Source organism: Charadrius vociferus, unplaced genomic scaffold (genome assembly GCF_000708025.1).
Source record: "Charadrius vociferus isolate BGI_N301 unplaced genomic scaffold, ASM70802v2 scaffold995, whole genome shotgun sequence".
In the NCBI taxonomy this organism is placed as follows: Eukaryota; Metazoa; Chordata; class Aves; order Charadriiformes; family Charadriidae; genus Charadrius; species Charadrius vociferus.
This window is the reverse complement of record NW_009648475.1, coordinates 58,828-78,892: the sequence shown is the minus strand read 5'-3', so window position 1 is coordinate 78,892 and position 20,065 is coordinate 58,828. Positions and strand designations below refer to the sequence as shown.

At 37.9% G+C, this 20,065-nt stretch overlaps 1 protein-coding gene across 1 annotated transcript in view; it reads left to right on the top strand.

The window, feature by feature from the left end:
* Window positions 1-18,106, top strand: part of PARK2 (parkin RBR E3 ubiquitin protein ligase) — a gene marked incomplete at both ends in the record, with an annotated part of 403,868 nt that extends 385,762 nt beyond the window's left edge. Inside the window, 2 exons of the mRNA XM_009885674.1 lie at window positions 4,900-4,961; window positions 17,957-18,106. Of these exons, the coding sequence (XP_009883976.1) occupies window positions 4,900-4,961; window positions 17,957-18,106 (212 nt within the window). The remainder of the gene's footprint in view (window positions 1-4,899; window positions 4,962-17,956) is intronic.
* Between the last annotated feature and the right edge of the window lie 1,959 nt (window positions 18,107-20,065).

Below are 20,065 nucleotides of genomic sequence, written 5' to 3'. Positions count from 1 at the left end.
GGGGGCAGGCAGGCAGGGACAGTCAGGGCTGGTGGTGCCCTCAGGGCCCTGGCACTTGCATTGGTTTTCAGTTAGTTGTCTTTGTAACAGTAGTCATTTTTTGCTTTCAGCTTGCCAGTTTATGCAATATTAAAGGGTTGATTTAATTTTTCCTTTGTTTTCTCACTGGAGAACATAAGTCATACACAGTGATAATTTTAAGCAAAAACAAAACCAGAAGCTAATTCTGTCTGAGAAAAAATATGTGAAGACTTGGGTAATTAAATTGGTAGTAGTTAGAGTCGTAGTTTAATTACAAGTGTAGCTGAAAACGTGTGTTCAGACCACTTGAAATCAGGGGATTTATTATGTTAGGAGACATTAAGCTGTCCTTCCTAAATTTTGCTTCTTTATTTTTCCCTTGGAGATATATATATACTTATATGAACAGATTAAAAATATCTTTATATCTTTCTGAAGAGGGTATCACAATGTAAATTGTAACTTTACAGTTGCAAATTTCTGTAACTTTGAATGTACCTTTCATTCATAAGTGCGGTATATGGAGTTAAATAATAAAGCAATATGAGAATCGAGCAACAACAAAATTATTCAAACAAGTAATCTAGGGTATGATGGAACATTTAGAAGCAAATAATATGCTTAAATTTAATTTAAGTAACAAATGCTTAAATAGAAGCAAAGAAATTACTTGTGATGAGTTTATAAAGCTGCTGGTGCTCTGAACTGGGTATCATCCCTTCATAACTTAGTTTCCTGCTTAGACTCAGGTTCATTCCTAAGACATCACATTATTTTTATGGGTCTTATTGCTTTGAGGTCAATGGAACTACGTCAGAGAAAGAAGTGGTATAAAAATACCAAAGATTTGCATCAATTTTATATTTCTTACATCTTGCTCTGCCTTCACAGTTAGCAAAAACCTGTAACAGTCATTGTAGCCGAGAATATATGAAACACACAGGTTAGAGCATAAGCTCAAAGAGGGAACTAATAAACAATTTAGCTGCCATTTTATCAGTCTGCAGATGTCCTCAATCCTGAATTTTGGCTTCTGATTAAAGGCTTTTGTCCATGATTTTGCATCATTTCCGTTTAACGCTCTTATGTGTAATTGTTATTGATTGATTTATTTAATATTGCTATGATTTGGTTTATGTCTGTGGAAATTTCATGGATGCCTGTACTTTTTCAAGTAATGAATGGGAAGAAGGAAACAGAAAGTTTTAGTAATTGCTAAGACCATTGATTATAAGGGTTTCTGTATTACAGAGGGTATAAAAACTAATCCTCAAAGCATTCTACACAAAATAGCAGAAATCTGTAAAGTGCAGATTATTAATTTCATGTGGCTGGTGCTAGTTGCACATCAGAGACTTAGAAAATACATTTTTATTTTAACCTTTAGTGTGCACAGTTTGCTAGTGAACCTATCGGGTGCTGTGCTTAACTTGTAATAATTTTCAAGTTGCCGTGTGTGTTTGCTTATACATGAATATGTTGAGGGATATATGGGTGGTTTTGTGGGTGAGATGACAAATAGTTCTTAATGCTTTTCAGCAGAATAGGTATTCTTTAATGTCTTTTCTTTTTATTTATGGAATGGTTATTTGTCTATAGCCTTTGTCTCTAGTCACAGTGCAGGAATTCAACATCATCCAAGACTTTTTCAAAACTCCCAGATATTTGGTAGAAATGGGTCACAGCGTTGGAGCATGTTTTGCACAGGTCCTCTTACAGAACAGAAGAAATTAAAGTAGAAATAGGAAATACCAGAAATTAATCCAGAAATATCCAAACAAAGAAGGGATGATGTTTTGATCTTAATTCTTTTTTTTGTTTTCCACGTTTCTTCTTTATTTCCATTTTTTCCTCACCTTATTGTTTGACAACAATTATTTCTGTTGTTTCATCAAATTACTGCTTCTGCAATATGAAGATATAAAAGGCCTTCTTACAGACAGCAGATTGTTAACGTGTTAATGTGTTAATATTGCATGCACTTGACATTTCTGAACTTGTTGCTGGTAAGCATCATGCCAACGGTTACATGGTTTTTAAGCTCTCCTTGTTCTCTGCTAGTAACTTCAGGATCTCTTGTATAATCAGCTTTAAAGATCTGTGGAAGTGTGGACTATGAAAAGATTGAAAACTAGATTGGGCAAGTCTCTGAAAAACAGACTATACAAACTATTGCACTGGGAAGAGGATGCAGCAGTGGACAACTAGTAACAATTAAAATAAACATATGTGTTTATATATGTGTCTATATATATCTTCATACTTCTACACATTTTTTTTACAAACAAAGATCCTTGGTTCCAAAGTGTTTATAGTCTGTAACATGGAAGAAAGAGAGGATGCATGTAAGCAGTTCACATAAGGGAGGTTATATAAATTATGCACAAGGGCAGAATGGGATGGATTTCTGGGAGAAACAGACATTCAGGAAATATGATTTCAAGGACAATGGAAAGAGAAGAATTTCTTTTTAGGCAAGAAAATGGAAGCTTTCCCATCTTAAGAGCTTTAGTGAATAATAAATTGGAAAAGATAAGAGGGAAGAATGAAATGATTGGTTGAAGAAGAAGCTGTAAAGACTGCAAAAAGCAGAGACAAGCAGTTTAGTTGGTGTTACAAAGCTAACGTCTGCCAAAGGTTAACACACAGTATTACATGAAATAATAATTATCCTCTACAGTTAGAAATTCCTAGAGCAGTGTACAATTAATGCAGAGATTTTTTTTTACAATGAGAGTGGTAAAACACTGACCCAGGTTGCCAGAGAGGTGGTAGATACCCCATCCCTGAAAACATTCAAGGTCAGGTTGGAGGGGGCTCTGAGCAACCTGATCTGGTTGAAGATGTCCCTGCTCATTGCAAGGAGTTTGGACTAGATGACTTTTAAAGGTCCCTTTCGACCCAAACTGTTCTATGATTCTGTATTTTCAGGGAAAATTACATGCAGAAAAAAAAAAAAATAATAATTACATAAGGGATTGAGGGTAAGAGAGGAACACTGTTTTATGCAGTGAGTTCTGATCTGAAACACAAGACAAGTCAACAGCTCTGGACTACAAATCAGGGATCAGGTCAAGAAGTTAGTTAGACAGTTAGAGGTGATACATTCAGGATCTGGATGAGCTGAAAGATCGAGATGTAAATCCCAGTGAAAATGGACAGACAGATGCTGCATAGCAGTGGTTTTGTAGTGGAAGTAGTAAGGACAACTTGAAGTGCTTTGAGAACAAGAAACAGAATAAAAAGTGAGAGCGTAAACAGGGGGGAAATAAGTAGAGAAAATTTAAGGTGATACAGGGGCTGTGTATCCTAGAAGTTGAACAGAATAAGAACCCATTAAGAAAAAAATAACTGAGAGTTAAAACACACACATTCAAATATGTGAACATCCTTGTGTGAGAGAGGAGGGAAGAGGTGGGTGGAAAGAAACCTGTAAGAATATCATAGGCTTTATAAAAAGGAAGGAAATATTAATATTCAATAAGAGACAAGCCATTAACAGATAATTCTTACCATACGGTTAGACCTTGGCCACCTTAAACCTTGGCTACCTTTAAAAGGGCTTGCTGATGAACTTGTATTGATAGCGCATTCTCCACCTGTACCTCCTCTGAATGGAGATAAAGCATTTACCAGCAAGAAGCTGGTTTGAATGTCATTTAAATCAGTTCCCTAGGTGGAAGTTATACCAGTAGAAGACTTGTACTACTATAATTGTGTCTATAGTAGGGTTTTTCCTTTTTTCAGTTATGTTGCTTGCAAGTATAAAGGCTTTTACCTTTGTATCCCTGAGACAGCTATGCCAACAGAAGTTTTGAGTGTAGGCCATGCCTCATTGGCTTTGAGTGAAGCCACAGTGCTGATGGAGATTTCCTGACAACTGTGTCTAAATTCATTTGCATACTTCTAATGGCAGTCATTAAGAGTGAGAGGTAGCTACTTGTAGTTGCATCAGCAGAAAAGCAGGTTGATAAAAATCGTAGTTCTTCCAATGTTCTGGGGAGAACTATGCTCTTAATTCCTTTTAAGGAATTTTCTTTGTTCACAAGCAGATGCTTCAATTTATGGTAAGAAGAATAAAGCCCAGATTGCTTTCACAGTCTGCACTTTTATCCCTTGCCAGAAATTAGTCTAGTATTGTACAGAACTGAGTAGCAGCCTTGGATTTCACCGCCAGGAAGGTAATCACAGTCTGAACAGGTCAGTAAAGTGTATGGCATCTAGCGAGACATATTCTTTCTTACTGGCTGGTACAGATGTGAAAGTCTGTAGCAACTGAACATTAATCTGATTGCAAAGTTCTGGCAAATCGCTCCCCTGTCTGCATAGGTGGTTTGTGTATTACACTTGTGGGTGACAACGACGTATTTGAGAAGTGGGTTATATTTGTGACAATCAACATTAAAGTCATCTGTCGTGCCTACGAAATCCTTCAGGGAGTCAGGGAAAACCTGTATTATGCTTAGAAAGGAGTCCAAACCTGGTGTGTGGATCAGAATTCAGCTTTGGGTAGCTCCAAGGTTTTGATGTGAGATCCTCTTTTAACAGGCTTTTTGGTTTACACTAAGGAGCTGGTGGTATCTGGCAGACAGTGCTGCCCTTTTCATCTTGCTTTTGTTTGTAGTCCTTTGGGGAAAGGGCTAAAATATTTGGAATATAACCTTTCTAAGTGTTCTTGGTAGCATGCTCAGAAATGTGGAAGGATTATTTGATAGATGGTTTTCAGCATTCTGGTGCCTGCAGAACCATGGCTAATCTTTCTAATCTTCTTTATCTATGGTAATCTGGATATTCTATCCTCTCTGCATCTATGTATCTTATGCTGAAACTGCACTGACAGGAAGCTCTAAAATGCCTATTTTTGTTTCTTTCCAACAGCTGGCTGTCCGGACTCCTTGATTAAAGAGCTTCATCACTTCAGGATTCTGGGAGAAGAACAGGTGAGTTAGCATCTCAAAGGCAGCCTCTTAATGTCATGAAAGATAGACGCTAATGAGACAGTTTCGTCTCTCTCCAGGGAGGCAGAGTGTATCTCATGACCCCCAATGACCTGAAATGTGGGGAAAAAAATCACACAGGAGATATATGCGAGATTTTTTTTTCATTCTATCCATCAGCCTTGACAGGTTATTAATTGGTACATCTGCTATCTGCCACAGATTTTCCGCTTTCGACTACAGCAGTAAACAGGCTCTCTAATACAGCAGATAGACAAACAATCTGACTAAGGGATTGATACTTACAGCTACACATGGTATTATCCATCTCTTTTTGTGGCCTTTTTTGTCTTTTAAAAGTGTTTCTCATTCATAATTATAGCTGTGCTTTTGTCGCAGATGGTGTGATGCACTTCACTCGTAAGAGAGAAGCTGCAATATACTTATTGATATAAAAAACTATTTGACAAAGTTTTATAGTAGATAGGACAGTTTTAATAAGATTTTATGGCATGGCACACTTGATTATTTACTGCGTAGAGGACAGGGTCAGACAGAACTGTCAGGGAGACCCTCCTGTTGAGCCAAGGTTTCAGAGAGGACCCCCTTGCTTTCTAAACTTCTTCTCGGGAGGATTCTAGGTGAGGCTGGATACAATCCTAGTCCCAGACTCGGTCAACGGTTTCTGTCTAAAGGATTATATGTGCACAATTAATCCTTTATATTACTTAGCTAAGAATTTCGAAGTTCAGCATGCTATAAACCGCTTACCGAGGATCTGTTGCGGCAAGGAATCTCTTAACCTCGAGGAGTAATCTTGAGAGGCACTCAAGGCGAGATTCGGGCATGCAGCCGCTGCCATGCAGGAGAGCTCAATAGGCTCTTGGGCTATTCACTCTTTATGGGGGTATGATTGACTTGTAGTAATATTTGCATATTGACCATAGTACCAGTATTGGGATGAGGTGGGCATGATGCTCAAGTTAGCCCTTGGCTATTGTGTTGTTAGCTGTCTCCCTGAAATGACCTTTGAGCCCCAGATGCCACCTTCACAACTAGATCAACCTATTAGGACCACCATGGGTGGTTATCGCTTGGGCAGGGTTACAGGAGATAAAGATCAGGTTGGTGGTTGGGGGGGAGCACACTGTCATAACTTTGTACTCAGAAAACTATTTCTGTAGAGGCATCTTAGGAACGCAAAGGTGAAGTATGCTTTATAGCACTCACAAGATGGTCACAGTTATTATCTTGTCAATAATGAAATTAATGTACAGAGGTATTGAGAAAATGGCCTTAAATTTTGAGAGACAAGTTGAATTTTCAAATGCTTGATGCTTCTGAAATTTAAGTTGTCTTTCTCTCTGAAGTATCTCTCCTAATGAACTGGCTATAAAACCTAACTGCCTGACATAGAATTGCAGATACTAGGGACTGAGGGCCTGAGAGTTCAACATTACTATGTTGAACATAAGAATCTCTTCTTCTTTTAATGAACCTGGCATCAAAGGTCTTGCACAAGGTTATATGCGGGCTGTGGCAGAGGCAGGAGCAGCTCCTGAAATGTTAATTCAAAGTCTGGTTTCTTAGTTTTTAGCTCAGATTATATTGTCAAGGACACCCTGTCTCTTCTCCTTTCCATGTCACTCTCCCTTTTGTTTTTATTACAGTTAGGGCTGCTGGTACATTTTCTAGACTTCCAGTTTTCCTCTACCAGCCCCCCACTTCAGTTGTTATTGAAAGTCAACTGGGCGGTTCCTCAGGGACTCAGCTTTTCCTCAGCAAGGAAATCCCCATCATGAAGGGGAGTGTGGGAGGATTTGTCTGACAGGCATGGGAAAAAAAGAAGACAGAAAACAGACTAGGCCAAATGAGATACTGGAAGCAGGAATCTGGTGAGATTGAGGATTTAGGAAGAGGAAATAAAACAAATTGATGGGGCCACAAGACTGGTTAGAGCCAGGTGACAAATGGAGGGCTGAGTGCGATGAAGCTTGGGGACACTAGAGAGATGGGGCTGGCTGGTGAAAGAGGGTAGGAGTAGAAACCAGAATGGTAGGGATAAGGGTCTGACAAGGAGCTGGGACCAAGGGCAGGAAGGGAATGACCAAATATGGAAACTGGTAAATAAAGTGAGATCTGTACTTAATGAGCTGCACGAGGAGGTGAAGCTACACAGAGTAAGAGTGGGACAAAAGGAGAGGTTTGAAGGAAAAGTAGGAAATAGCTAAACAAAGACACTGTGAATATGAGGGAGAGGGCTGAACCAAACAGACCTCAATAGCTCCACTGGCAGAGCTCTGAAGATTGAGTTGTAGACCTCAGCCTTTCACCACTGACAGAGCAATATAATTTTTTTTCTGTTTGGTTTTTAGAAAAGGAAGTGGTCGACATAAAAATGAAGGCTAAAAGAGTTAAGAGTACAAATGAAAGATTCAGATATTAGGAAATGTCAGATTTAAGATTGCTTATGTAATCTTAAGACTTTCTTTGTACCATTTGACTACCCTTACAACTTTGCACTAAAAGATTACTAAATTATATGTTCATATACAGCCTTCAGAAATGGGATGATATAAACCATGAAGAACCACAAAAGAAAAGATAATTAGTTTCTGTCCAATAATAAAAGAACCCTTGAAAAGGGTAAAGGAGTTTGATGAGGAAAGCCTCACTAATCACATAAAACCAGTATTTTTGCCACTTGGAATATTTTTGGTATTCTTTCGGACTTCCATAATGAAATTACTCCTCTTTGTATTGAATACACTTAAACGGATGAGGAATTTTTGTCGTCATGCATTAGGAGCATAAAACTATGCAGATGGAAAGTTGTTTTACAGAATGGGTCTGACCTGTAAACATTTGCCTTTCTCTGAAACTGGCTATACTAACAGGTTGTTTAGATACAGTGGTTATCATTGCGATCTTAACTAATGTCTTTCTTTGCAAGTACTGAACATTGTCATGAGGCTTGAATTATTCCATAAAACCATACAAGTATAAGGAATATTGCAATTATATTCTGTCCTTACAAAAGCGTGGTTATCATGAGTCTACTAATGGCCACAGTAGCTCTTGCTTGAAGTTAGCGCTTACTTTGACAGTTAGGGAGAAGTTGGTGCAAAACCAAGGTTAAAAAAAAGTTAAAATACATTTAAATGAAGAAAGGAATTTCAGGCAAAGTCCTTATTTACATGACTATCTAATTATTTCTTATATTTTTTTAGTTATATATTTGCTTTTTTAAAATATCTAAAGTGTATCTTTTTCTGTTATCATGCATCCTAGATAGAAAAAAAATCATAATTACTCATAACACTCTTTTATTCAGACTGCTTACAATTTCAGTATTATCAGCCAACATATATTTTCTTCCACTCCAAGCAACAGTCTAAGAATAATAGGGGCATGTTACTGCTTCATGTCCAATCTTGATTTATTTTCTAAATGCTTATGTATTTAAGGACAGATTATAAAAGCAGAATGGACTATTGTGATAATCTGTTCTGATCTCCTTTAGAATACACATTACATGACTTTCTTGGATTAATTCTTGTTTAAACTGGAGTATATTGCCTAGAAAAACATCCATTCTTTGTTTACAAATCATTTGCAGACATTAGATCCTATTATACCTCTCAGTGGTGAAAGACAAAAAAATCCCAGGCTCTTTTCTTTCCACCACTCTACCAGCACCACTGTGTAGCTCCCTACATTGCATATCTCCCACTCCTCAGTATCCACTGTACATTTCCCATTGTCTTTGTCCTGTCACAAGGCAATAGGTCATCGTCATCATAAAAAATTACTTCAATCTGTGAATGCAACTCAGAAAAAGCCACCATACCCCTGAAACAGCCCCCCCCCCAAAAAAAAAAAAAAATGCCTATATAGCAAAAGGGAGTCTGTCAGTCAGACTGTCAGCTAAGTATGTTTAAGGCACAATGAAGGAATCTTTCAGTTTGAAGTGGACATTCCCATTGGAACTTGTGGGTTCCAGTTAAACTAGTGGCTGCCCAATAAGGAATATCATTTCTGTCCTAGAGATTTCTATTTATTGATGTAAGAGGTGCCTTAGTGCTTTTGGATACGGATGGACACAGCTCAGCTTCAGCTCACAATCCATCACACTGCTTCCCAGACAGAAATCCCATTCTGCAGTTGTGGGTAATAGTTTGTTCCTGGAAAAATAACTTCACATGTGACTGTGCTGAAAAGTAAGTTGTTTGCTTGAAGCTAGTTTACCAGCAGTTCAGATACCCCTGTAACATGAACTTAACCATCCGTGTTACATGTTCATTACCTCCTCTTCTCAAATTGTTACAAGCTTTATCACAGATGTTCTGTGTTCTTGGTTTTCTTCCAAGTCATGGATAAAAATTTTAGGTGGCATAAGGCCAAGAACCAATACCTTCAGGACCTTTTTGGAAACACACCTGCTTAATAATGATTGCCCATTTAAGATTATATTTTAGACATGCCAGATAGCTAAATTTTCATCCATTTAATATATAGTATGTTAATTTTGTATCACTCTAGACACTTAATCAAAATGCCAGGTGGCAGCAAGACAAATGCCTTAGAGAAGTCTGCTTCATCAACTCTCTTACCTTTATCAACCAAATTTCAGTCAAATTAAAGTCAATCAACTGTTCCTAATACAAACCTCTGGTCTCTACCTTTTGTTCATTGACTACTTGTTTCCTGTAAATGCTGACCATATATAATTTTTGTTGATGTTATTAAAAGAGAAAGATTTTGAGCGGCTTGCAGGATCAAACCACTTGAAAACATGTGGCTGCCTGTCTATCTGTCTATCCAAATAAAATGTTTCTTTATCTAAACGTAAGCATTGAAGGAAAACTAATGCTGAGAAAAAAAAAAAGGCTTTGTGTTTAGCTTGAAGCATGATGAGTTGCTGATTAATATTTTCTAAAATTAATCCTATAATAATAAAACAGTTGACCAAATAGTCAAACTTCTTGGTAGTCTCCTGGACAGGTAGAACTCCCATGCCTTCTATTCCCTCAGGATTGCACCTTATAGGTAATTCATTCTAGCTGAAAGATCTATTTTTTAGGGTTTAGTTGGTGGCAGCAAGTTAGTTTTTAAAGACGGAATTGTTTTTAGACTTTATGGAAAGAGGTAATCCTAGTCTGTGTGGTGATATAGAAGAGTACAAGCTTCCCTGGTACATGATATGCATTGTGGATACCTAACTTACTGCATAAAACCAGCTTCCAGAGTTATTGGCTTAATATGCAACAAAAAACCATTTATCAACACATTGCTACCCCACTTCATACTTGACCCTTTGAGAAGGTACCAGAGAGTCTGACCTAGAAAAGTTTCCAAAAGCTGGTTTGTTTTGGACCTCCTTTTCAAAGACTCTCCCAGTGCACGGTGAAGAGAGTGTCCTGAACATGCAGCCCCAGGAAGGGTAAAACCTGAAACTTTCTAACTGTCCTTAGCTCTGTTGAGCTTTTTCTTGCAATTTGATCTCACTGTTCATAATCCATCATTTTCCCCTAGCGTAATGGATGCAGTCCAACCTGCTGGCTGACTGCTTCACTTCATGGGTACCCGCGATACGTTCAGGATTGGGATGAAAGATTTATTAACTGGGAGGCTATTGAAAAATAGCCCAATGTAAGAAAACTAGTCTCCTGCAGTAGCCATTTGCCCTGTCAGGCTGGCTGGCTCTGCAAGTAAATGCAAATGATTCTACGAGGGGTGATAGTACAAGCTGCTTACAAAAACATGTTAAAGATGCACTAAATATGGGCTCTGTCCAGGTACGGTGGAAGGCAGGTAATTCAACAAGCCGATGCCAGAGACAGCAGAGAGAACACTTTAATTCAGACCTAAACACTACGTTATATCAACATAGCAAGATGACTTGCAATGAACTGTTATGGAGTCTCCCTAATGACTCTGAGAAACTTCCCTCTTCTCCCCAAAGTGATAGAAAAAAACCTTGTTTAATTGTTTAAATGGAATATTGTGATTCATGAATAAAATAGCAGCTACATCTGAAGGCTGGAAGTGAAAACAAATAACGCAAGAGCGAGCAATCTGCTGCTATACCTGAGTGCCCCCAACAGGTCACAGCACAGATGAAGCAGATGACATGCTAGTGGCAGGAAAGAAGCTGCTAAGTAATGTATAGCTGTGCTTCTCTGCTATATCATCTGCTGTGACAACTTTGCAGAATGTATTGGCCAGTTTCTTGATATTTTGACAAGGGAATGATCAATTTTAACAGATCTCTCCTATCAGCTGCTACTGCAAGTCATATCACTGCTCACTTTTTCTTTAGAAATGTTGTAGGCGTTTCTATCCCCGGAATCAGAGTGAGCCTCAATGGGGGCGCTCGTTTTCTTTTCTTTTTTTTTTTTCCTTTCTTATTTTCCCCCCACGTTTCCTTGCCAGTTGGGGAAAAATTACGCAAAGGAATACCCTGTTTTGAAAATCTGCAGATGCACATCCCCATGCTGTTCAAAGTTGGTGTGGGCTTGTGTTAGGTTTTGCTGTGAGCTGTAACTTTAGGAGATATGGAAATCTAGTATTAAAAGAACACAGGGTGGGCAGAAATCATTTGACGTGAATTGAGGTTTTAAAGGAATTTGTATACAATATGTGTGTGTGCAAGGGGAAAGTTCTTTTGATTTTTTTTTTTTTTTGCTTGCAATATATGCTAGAGGATTTTTTTTTTAAGTATGTGCTTCAGAACGTTTATGTAAAGTCAGTTTTAAACTAATTGATAGATATTTACCCATTCAAGCAAAAATAATGTCATGTGACAATTCTAATTAATCAGCTGAATTTAGTGCAGGAAACTGTCAAATATGATCTACAAACTGCCTCTGAAGTATTTGGGGGGGGTCAAGATTTTTTGATAATTACACTTGGAAAAAATGTAAGATACCTCTCGATAATTCACATGAAGTTAAAAAAAAAGAATAATTTTTCACTGAATAATTTCTCCAGTTCATAATTACTTTGCTATTTTGATAGTATTCTCAAATCTGTATTTTTCCCAGCACAATTCCTTACAGCTCTGTGCTTTCCCACCTAGTCCCCTAGGTTCAGCTACTGCTCAATGTGAGCGATACCTACATGCATCTCACTTTCTTCCACTTTTCTGTCTAATATTTGATTTCTGTCCATCTCATTTGGTTCACTTTTTGGATTTGTCATCATCTTCCCATCACTCCCTCTCTAAAATTGAGCTACCGCCTTTAACTCCTGATCCGCTTTACACCACTCTTTTTTTATAGCTGGAACTACACAACAAACTTTACAGTCTTGCAATTTCATATGGCTGGTGGTGTGTCTCTCTTTTCTCCTCATGCTATATCTGCTTTGTATGTCTCCTAACTACCTTCTTCCCTGACTTCAGAGGTAATTCAAATCCATGTGAGTTCCTCAGTTTTGTTGCTCCTGGATTATCAGAACTTTATCCTCTTTGAGTTCTTGTTATAAGCAGAGGCTCTCTACTTCCTTACTCCTTTTGTAAATTGCTGTTTGTGTACTAGACAAGAAAAAGTAATTTCTTTTTGGTTCAACAGCTGAAATAAAAATGATGACAAAGAAGGGAGAAAGTACGTGTGATCAAAACTAATTTAAAGGATATTATTTTCCTGTCAAAACCAAAAAATACGTCATTTTGTGTAGAACCCAAATTTCCATTTTTTTACTTGTCTGTAACAACTATCAATGCTTGTAGAAACTTCCCCTCAGATTTCATTAAATTCAGAGAGGGGATTTGAACCCCAGTGTTCAGGGCCTCAGGTGGATGTAGAAGTTGGGACTTCTTCCATCCCTTGTGTAACTTAGATTTGCTTTCATGGAATATGCATGTGTTCACTCCTATGGCCTGTGGAATTCCTGGGAGACAGTATCTACTTCACTGAATCTCAGCAAAAGAACCCAGTAACTCAGGGAAAATAAAAGTAAGGGTGCCCCGTGAAGAGCCATGTCAGTCCATCTCTTCCTCATCTGTATTTCAGATGACACTTTTATAAGTATTTTTACTAGCCCCATGAGTACTAAGAGTTTCGTACTTTAAGTTGCCTAATAACATTATGGAACTAATTCTTTCCTTTTTTTTTTTCTTTTTTTTTTCGTTTGTGTATAATACATATAAATAAAGTGCTTAGTCTACATTATGGACTAATAGCCTCCGCAATCTAATTTTGAAACACACAGATGGTTATTTGATTTATAGGAGCAGTAAAAACAATCTGACTCCAGAAAGTAGATTTTCTTTCCTCTGAGACCGTTACATGCAGTTAAAAGAGCCAAGTAATTGAATTACCTTTCAGAGATTAGAAATTTTGGCTTTACATCTACTGTTGAACTTTTGTCCAAAGTTCCTTATGAGGCTAGTACTGAGCAGATGCTTTTAGGTGTGAGGAAAAAAGGTGAAATAAAGAAAACTGTGCCCAAAGTGTAAAAGCAAAATTAAAATAGCACAAGGCACGTGCTGTGGCAGGGGACGTTGGAACAGATGATTTTTAAGGTCCCTTCCAACCCAAACCACTCTATGATTCTATGATATTCAAACATAACTTGCAAATTAAATAACATGGCAAGGAATCACTGTGTTCACAAAGAGTATTTTGCAAGAGTTTTGTGTATCCAGGTGCATTACAGTTTTATCTTAGTATCTGAATCTCAGTGTAACTGAAAAGACTGCAATCCGCAGTTAAATGTGTTTTATTCCCGTGTCAGCCCAATGATTTCATTTATATTACCCTTGATTTACAATGTCAAATGATTGAATTTCCACTGGTTGAAAACCCGGTACCATTCTAAGACTCAAGGGAAACCATTCCACTCCGGACAGTGGGAAACAGGGAATAAATGGTTACAATTATCCAGCCTCCATGTCTATGTCATACTATAATTTATAAAAATCATTTCTAAAGGCCCTGACAAGTCTTTATGAGCAAAGATTGCATGAAAGAACTTCATGATATGGTTGAAATACTATAAGTAGAGCTGGGAATTTTTTCCACTCAAAATTTAATTCCATTAAAAGCATAGAATTGGGTTGACTGGGACAATTTACGAACTGAGGGGAAAGTTCATGACAGGATGCAGTTTTCAGAGAGAAAAAACACAGAATGTTTTATGACTACTTTGTTCATATACCTTTAGCTGTCCTAGCACAAGTGGTTTGGAGTAGATCATATTTTTAAAGCCTTTTTTTTTTTTTTTTTCCAATTAGGCATTGAAATATATGGTTCTATGGTGAATCCGGCAACTATTTACCTACCTGTATTTCTGAGGACCTTATTACAGTAGCGTATAAATGCCTGAGATGCTTTGCTCAAAAGCTGCTTTCTAGCAGCAGTAGACGGCTGGTGATTTCTGTGTAATTTTATGCCCCTCATTTCCATAGTATTTGATGTCCTCATGACTATTAACGGATTTTGCCTCTTAACACTACAGTGAAATCAGCAAGTATCATTCTCCCTCCTTACAAACGGAGAACTGATGAGAAGCATAGAATAAGTGACTTATGTGAAAACCACAGGAAGGCTGTGCTGCTGCCAGGAATTGAAATCAGGTGCCATGAATGCCAGTTCAGTCAAGTTCCCCATATATTAAACTTCATAAGAGGTTTTTCCTAAAAATAATTGGCGATTATTTTTTTTTCCTCCTTGTAGCTTGCAGAACTGTTTTACACATGAGTGCATCTCTAAATAGGAGGCGCATTGGTAATAATTGAGTAATAGATATTGTGAAATATTTTGGATGTAGAGAAGAGTTAGATTCATCTTTTAATGGCAGGTCTTTATATATTAGATATCTAGCCTAAGTTATTTTTCTCGGTTTCAACTACAGCACTTCCACAGAGTGATTCATCCTACCTGTGTTAGACATCACATGTAAGTCAGGATAACTTCCCTTCCTGGGATCTTGTTTCTTCTCATTCAGTATATTTAGAGCCTTTATGATTTGTTTAGGCTAGATGTTTAATTTTTTAAGAGCTACAATTGTGTGAGGTGGTTCAAAGTCTAAGCTATTCAGGTACCTAAACCTTGGTTTCAACAATAGCTTAGGCCAGGTGACTTAGGATCAGAATTATTGGAACTGAAGCAGCTATTGTGGAAGTCACCTAATTTCAGGTGTCAATATCTAGCAAATTCTCTGATCTCTCTTTATTGTTAATAGAACAGGGCACTCCAGGGCTCAGTTCTTCTTCTGCTGAAGTACAAGTCTAAATGAGAAAAGATGAATTGCATCCTGTCTCTCTTGTTAATTATAAAAGGAGTCCAAGCAACCTGTGCAAGTGTAGGCATCATCACTGCAGAATAAGTGTTTTGGTCCTTACAAGCCTTTTATAAATGCACCCTTAGTGTAAAGTGAGTTGTTTTGTTTCAGGCCACTGAATAAAGAATATAAATCCACATATGTTATATATGACTATGTTATGGCAGCAAACATGTATACGTTCTGCCACTACATTTTTCAGTTGGTTGCTGAGATTTAAGTGAGCTCCTGTACAGGTACAAGGAAAAAGAAATTAAAAAATGACATCTTAAAAAATGTATCTGGACTTTGAAGGTAGAAAACAGGTTGGTAACTAGATGTCAAGATGTGCAAATGCATTTAGTAGGATCTTTCCTGTATTCAAATTGATCATTTTTTTGGCGTTTATAGTGTGAATATCACTGAAGAGATTGCTGTGCTGATTTGGCATGAGTCCTGTGCTGAACCAGTATAAAATGTCAAATTTGGTGGACAGAATATGACGGCTTTGTCCACCTTGCCAGTAGGTAGACCGGACATTTCCTTTCTGTAACTTTTTTTAACATGACAGATCTATCTTCCTTTTTTGTGTATCAAAAAAAAAAAAAAAATGGAAAGGAGATGGAAGGAATCATGCCCTTTTATGCTAAGTTAATGACTGGAAAGCACATCCTTTTTTTTTTTTGGCTGAGAATTTATAATGGAAATGCTGACAGAATCTCAGCTACAGTGTCACTGGCGTTTGCCTCCATAATGAGAAGCTGCTAACAATGCCACATTCAGCACAATGTTCCCTCTTAATGGGGTAAGACAATCACTGTCCTCACCTTCAGGTCCAGCCTCTGCCCTGAAGAAAAATGAGGTCAGCAGAGAGTTTTGCAGCTGTGGTTACCCATATTTCTGTTGAAGGCCAGCAGAATGTCTCAGACCACTCAGCATGTGTTTAGTGCAAGGATTGCAAGCTTTGCTGAAAATTGATAGAGTCCAATGTAAAATTCCAATGTAACTGCTCTAGGTTCAAGCATAATAATAAAACAGAAAAACACCAGTTGACTTGTTGAGCCCCTGCATTCAAGGAGAATTTGCAGACGTCTTGTACATTTCTGAAAATACTGGTATCTTCCAGATCCAAGATCCTTAGTTCAGGACTTCTGGCTGTCTCTCACACACTCAGTGACATTTTGAAGGCTTTCTCTCCTTTTAGTCTTTGCTTTGCTTTGGAGAAGAAGTTTGTTTGGATTTTTTGTTAGCTGACAAAGGTGGATACTTCCAGTTTGGTATACTTCTTTTTTCTGTGATGCAACGTTTTTATGTCTATATAGTATAGTGTTTTAAGAAGTCACATACTATTTTTAAAAACCCAGTGTAACAAGTTGTGTTATGGCAACATTTGTAGAAGAATCTTCTTAAATGTACCCTCAAAATATGCAGTGGCACCCCTGTCTTTGTAATTTAAAGTTCTTCTTTGTATCCTTTGTGTATGACATTTTGGTACTATTACTTCAGTTTTCCTTGTGGTATTTCTTTGGATAGGGGTGCAGATTGGTGAAAGAATTTTTTATTTGTCCCCCCCCAAAAAAGGGAACAGGATTTTCATGAGTAGTTATGGGATAAAAGTTTATGAAGCACTAAATACTGTTGTGAGTGCTGTAACATAAAGCTCTGGTTTGTTCCTTCAGTACACCATAAAGTCATTCCACTCGCAGAGAAAATTCATACTACTCTCTCCCTCTTTGGCCGTTTGGATTTTCCTGTTTTCTTTGGGGCTGTTAGGACCAAATGCTTTCATTTATTTCACTCTACAGTAGACCAGATTTACAGGTGAATCTGAGGCCTGGTTTACAATGGTTATATAGCCACTAGTGTGGAACTGCACCAACACAGAACCCTAGAGTGGATGTGATTTACATGTACGCAGCATGATTTGTACTTGCTCAGCTTATCTCAGGCTGAAAGCAGGGTAAGTTAGACCAGGGAAAGTTATTGCAATGGCATCAGTCATTTTAGAGTAAGAGTTTTTGTCAGTGAGGATACAGTGAGCACGTTATTTAATGTTGCTCTGTGTCAGTGTCTCCATCATTAAAATGGAGGCATTCCCATAGCCTTTTAGGCTATTAGGATGGAACTAGATGAAGACAGCAAGAACTAAGAAAATTTCCTGGGAGACCCTGGATAAGAACTACACCTAACATTGAAATAAATGTATATCAGAGAATTATTTTGCCAGTCAGTCTCGTGAAATTTATCTTGAAAATAAAGTTGTCTGGTCAATTTTTACAACCCTTTAGGTCTAAAACAGTATACTGTACTTTTAGCTATAGATCCTTGGGGGAGGTTGTGGGTTTCTTTTCAATCTGTATACAGCGTTTATCAGTATCTGTTGTTGGACTATACTTATGATGTTTACAATAATTTTTTTATATCAGTGTAAGAGTTCTTGAGGTTACTTACGGAAACAGTCTGCTGTTTTCTTGCTTTTAATATCCCACACAATTTTCTGGTGGTGAAAATGATAGCTGCAAGTCAGAAAATGATGCATATGATGTGAGTTGGCGCAGAGTGACACCCCATTTAGCGACACTTCCAAGTTCTAGACGTTTGACAAATAGTCTGGACTTAGAATGTGAAGCGCTGGGACAGATGACTTGATTATGTGGGATAGATTCAAGCTCAAAGTTTGGGGGGAAAGTTGCATGCCATTGGAAGTTTAACACCAGTCTGTTGTGTTGTAGTACAACCGCTACCAGCGCTATGGGGCCGAGGAGTGCGTGCTGCAGATGGGAGGAGTGCTGTGTCCAACCCCCGGCTGTGGAGCTGGTTTGCTTCCTGAACCAGGAGTGAGGAAAATTGTATGTGAACCAGGCAATGGAATAGGCTGTGGGGTAAGAACACACATTTTTCCTACTAGTGGTGGGGGAAACAATTGATATTGTATGATGTTAGAATAAGGGGGAAATGTGTGGTTTTTTTTCCTTTCCCATCAGTGACTCTGAATTGCCCTTCATAGCAGAGTGGGATACTGTAGCTCAGTATACAATTTAAATATAGCACAATGGCTTAGGAATGATGACTTCATTGTGTAGACTATGTCCATTCCAGGATTCTTTGCTTTATTTGGTTTAAGAAGTTGCTGAGTAGTAACAGTAAGAAATTGAACTGTGCAAATGACAATCCAAATGCACTTTGACTTTCTTCTCCAAGCACTCAACAGAAACAAACAGGATCTTGAGCAAACCATTCATTATTATATTAACAGCAACTTTCTTTATAAATCATGGGAAAAGGAGAGAGAGAGAATGACTACTCTGATACTGCAGTGACATTGCTTATGCATGTTAAGATACATGATGTGAACAAATATAGAAATATTTTTGTTTTCTCATAAAAATTACTTTTAAGCAGGAGGAACACACAATTAATGGTGGATTTATGAAAAACTTTCATGGTTTAGGCTGGACCAGCCACTGAGGTGAAGGAGATGACACTTGAAAATGTTTTTGCTAAGAGGTCAGATCATATTGATCAATGATTTTTTTGGCAGTAGAAAAACCAGGAACTTTACAAGAATCAAAGTTTGGGGGGAAATAGAAATATGTAGAGAGAAATCTACGTATAAAAGAACCTATTAAATGTTAGGTCAGAGTGACTAACTGATGTTTGTACTAAGTGACTGTTTCCGTAGTTGGCATTATTACTGAATTCCATGCGGGTTATGAGAGAAGAGAAAATATCTATATTTATGAAATATTATCATGCTCTTGCTGTTGTCTTTCTGGTGGAAAATGCACTTTTTATTGCAGTTTTAATGTTGCCCAAACTGATACCATGGAAGAATAATAGTTTGTCGAACTAGGACATAGCAGTAACTTGTCTTCTATGAGTAGGTTAGCATCTGTCGACCTTGGTAAAACATCCTATCTGTCCATGCAGTGGTGCATGTAAAACAGAGTACTCCCCAGACTCACTGAGCAGACGTAGGGCTATAAAATAAAGCAGAAGGTGGGAAAGTATCAAAAAACAAGACTGAGTAAACAAAAAGTAATGCCTCTGGATTAACTATTAGGAATTGCTTAAAAAAGTTAAAATCACAAAAAATTTTTACTCTGCTCTCTGCCTTGACATGATGTAAATCAAACTGTGTTTTGCAGCTTCATTCATCATCATTCTGAATCTGCAAATGCCCTGTAAATAAAGTGTACGTAGCATAAAGCATTGATGTATTCCCTGTTTTAGCAAACTGCTCTGTTTCTTTTTCTGGACTCTGTGCTGTGCTTGCTAGTGACCAGATCTGCAGCCTTGAGTTTAACCTCACCCTCTGTTTTGGTTTACGTGACATCTTGAACATTAGGGGTAGAATTCACTGAGGCTGAAATAAGAAGCAAGAGGCTGGTCTATAAGCCAAATTGGGGTAACATTAAGGCCCTTCTACAGAATCTATAACAGAACAGGGTGCAAATACATGTCTTGGAGTCTTTCTTCACACCCTGCCAAACGATAACCTCAAGGAAGGCTTGTCACAGATTTTCTTTGGTGAAGGTCCTAGCACTAAAGTCAGCTGCCAGTGAGAAAGCTGGCTGAAGGTAAGGATCCGCCTGCAAGAACACCAAGACAGTTAGGAAAGCTATTTATTTCTACTCTGTTTTCTGTAGTCACTTTGAGTATTTTCTATTCAGAAAGTTAAACTATGTTGGGTTTTTTCCCCAGACAAAACCTGCCCTTTTTTAGTGTGAAGGCCTTCCACTCTTCTTTACAGAATACAGGCACATCCACTTCAGAGCTCTGGGTTCCCTCACAAGTGTACACAGTGATTTACAAGCTCAAAGAAAGGCCCAAGATGAAGA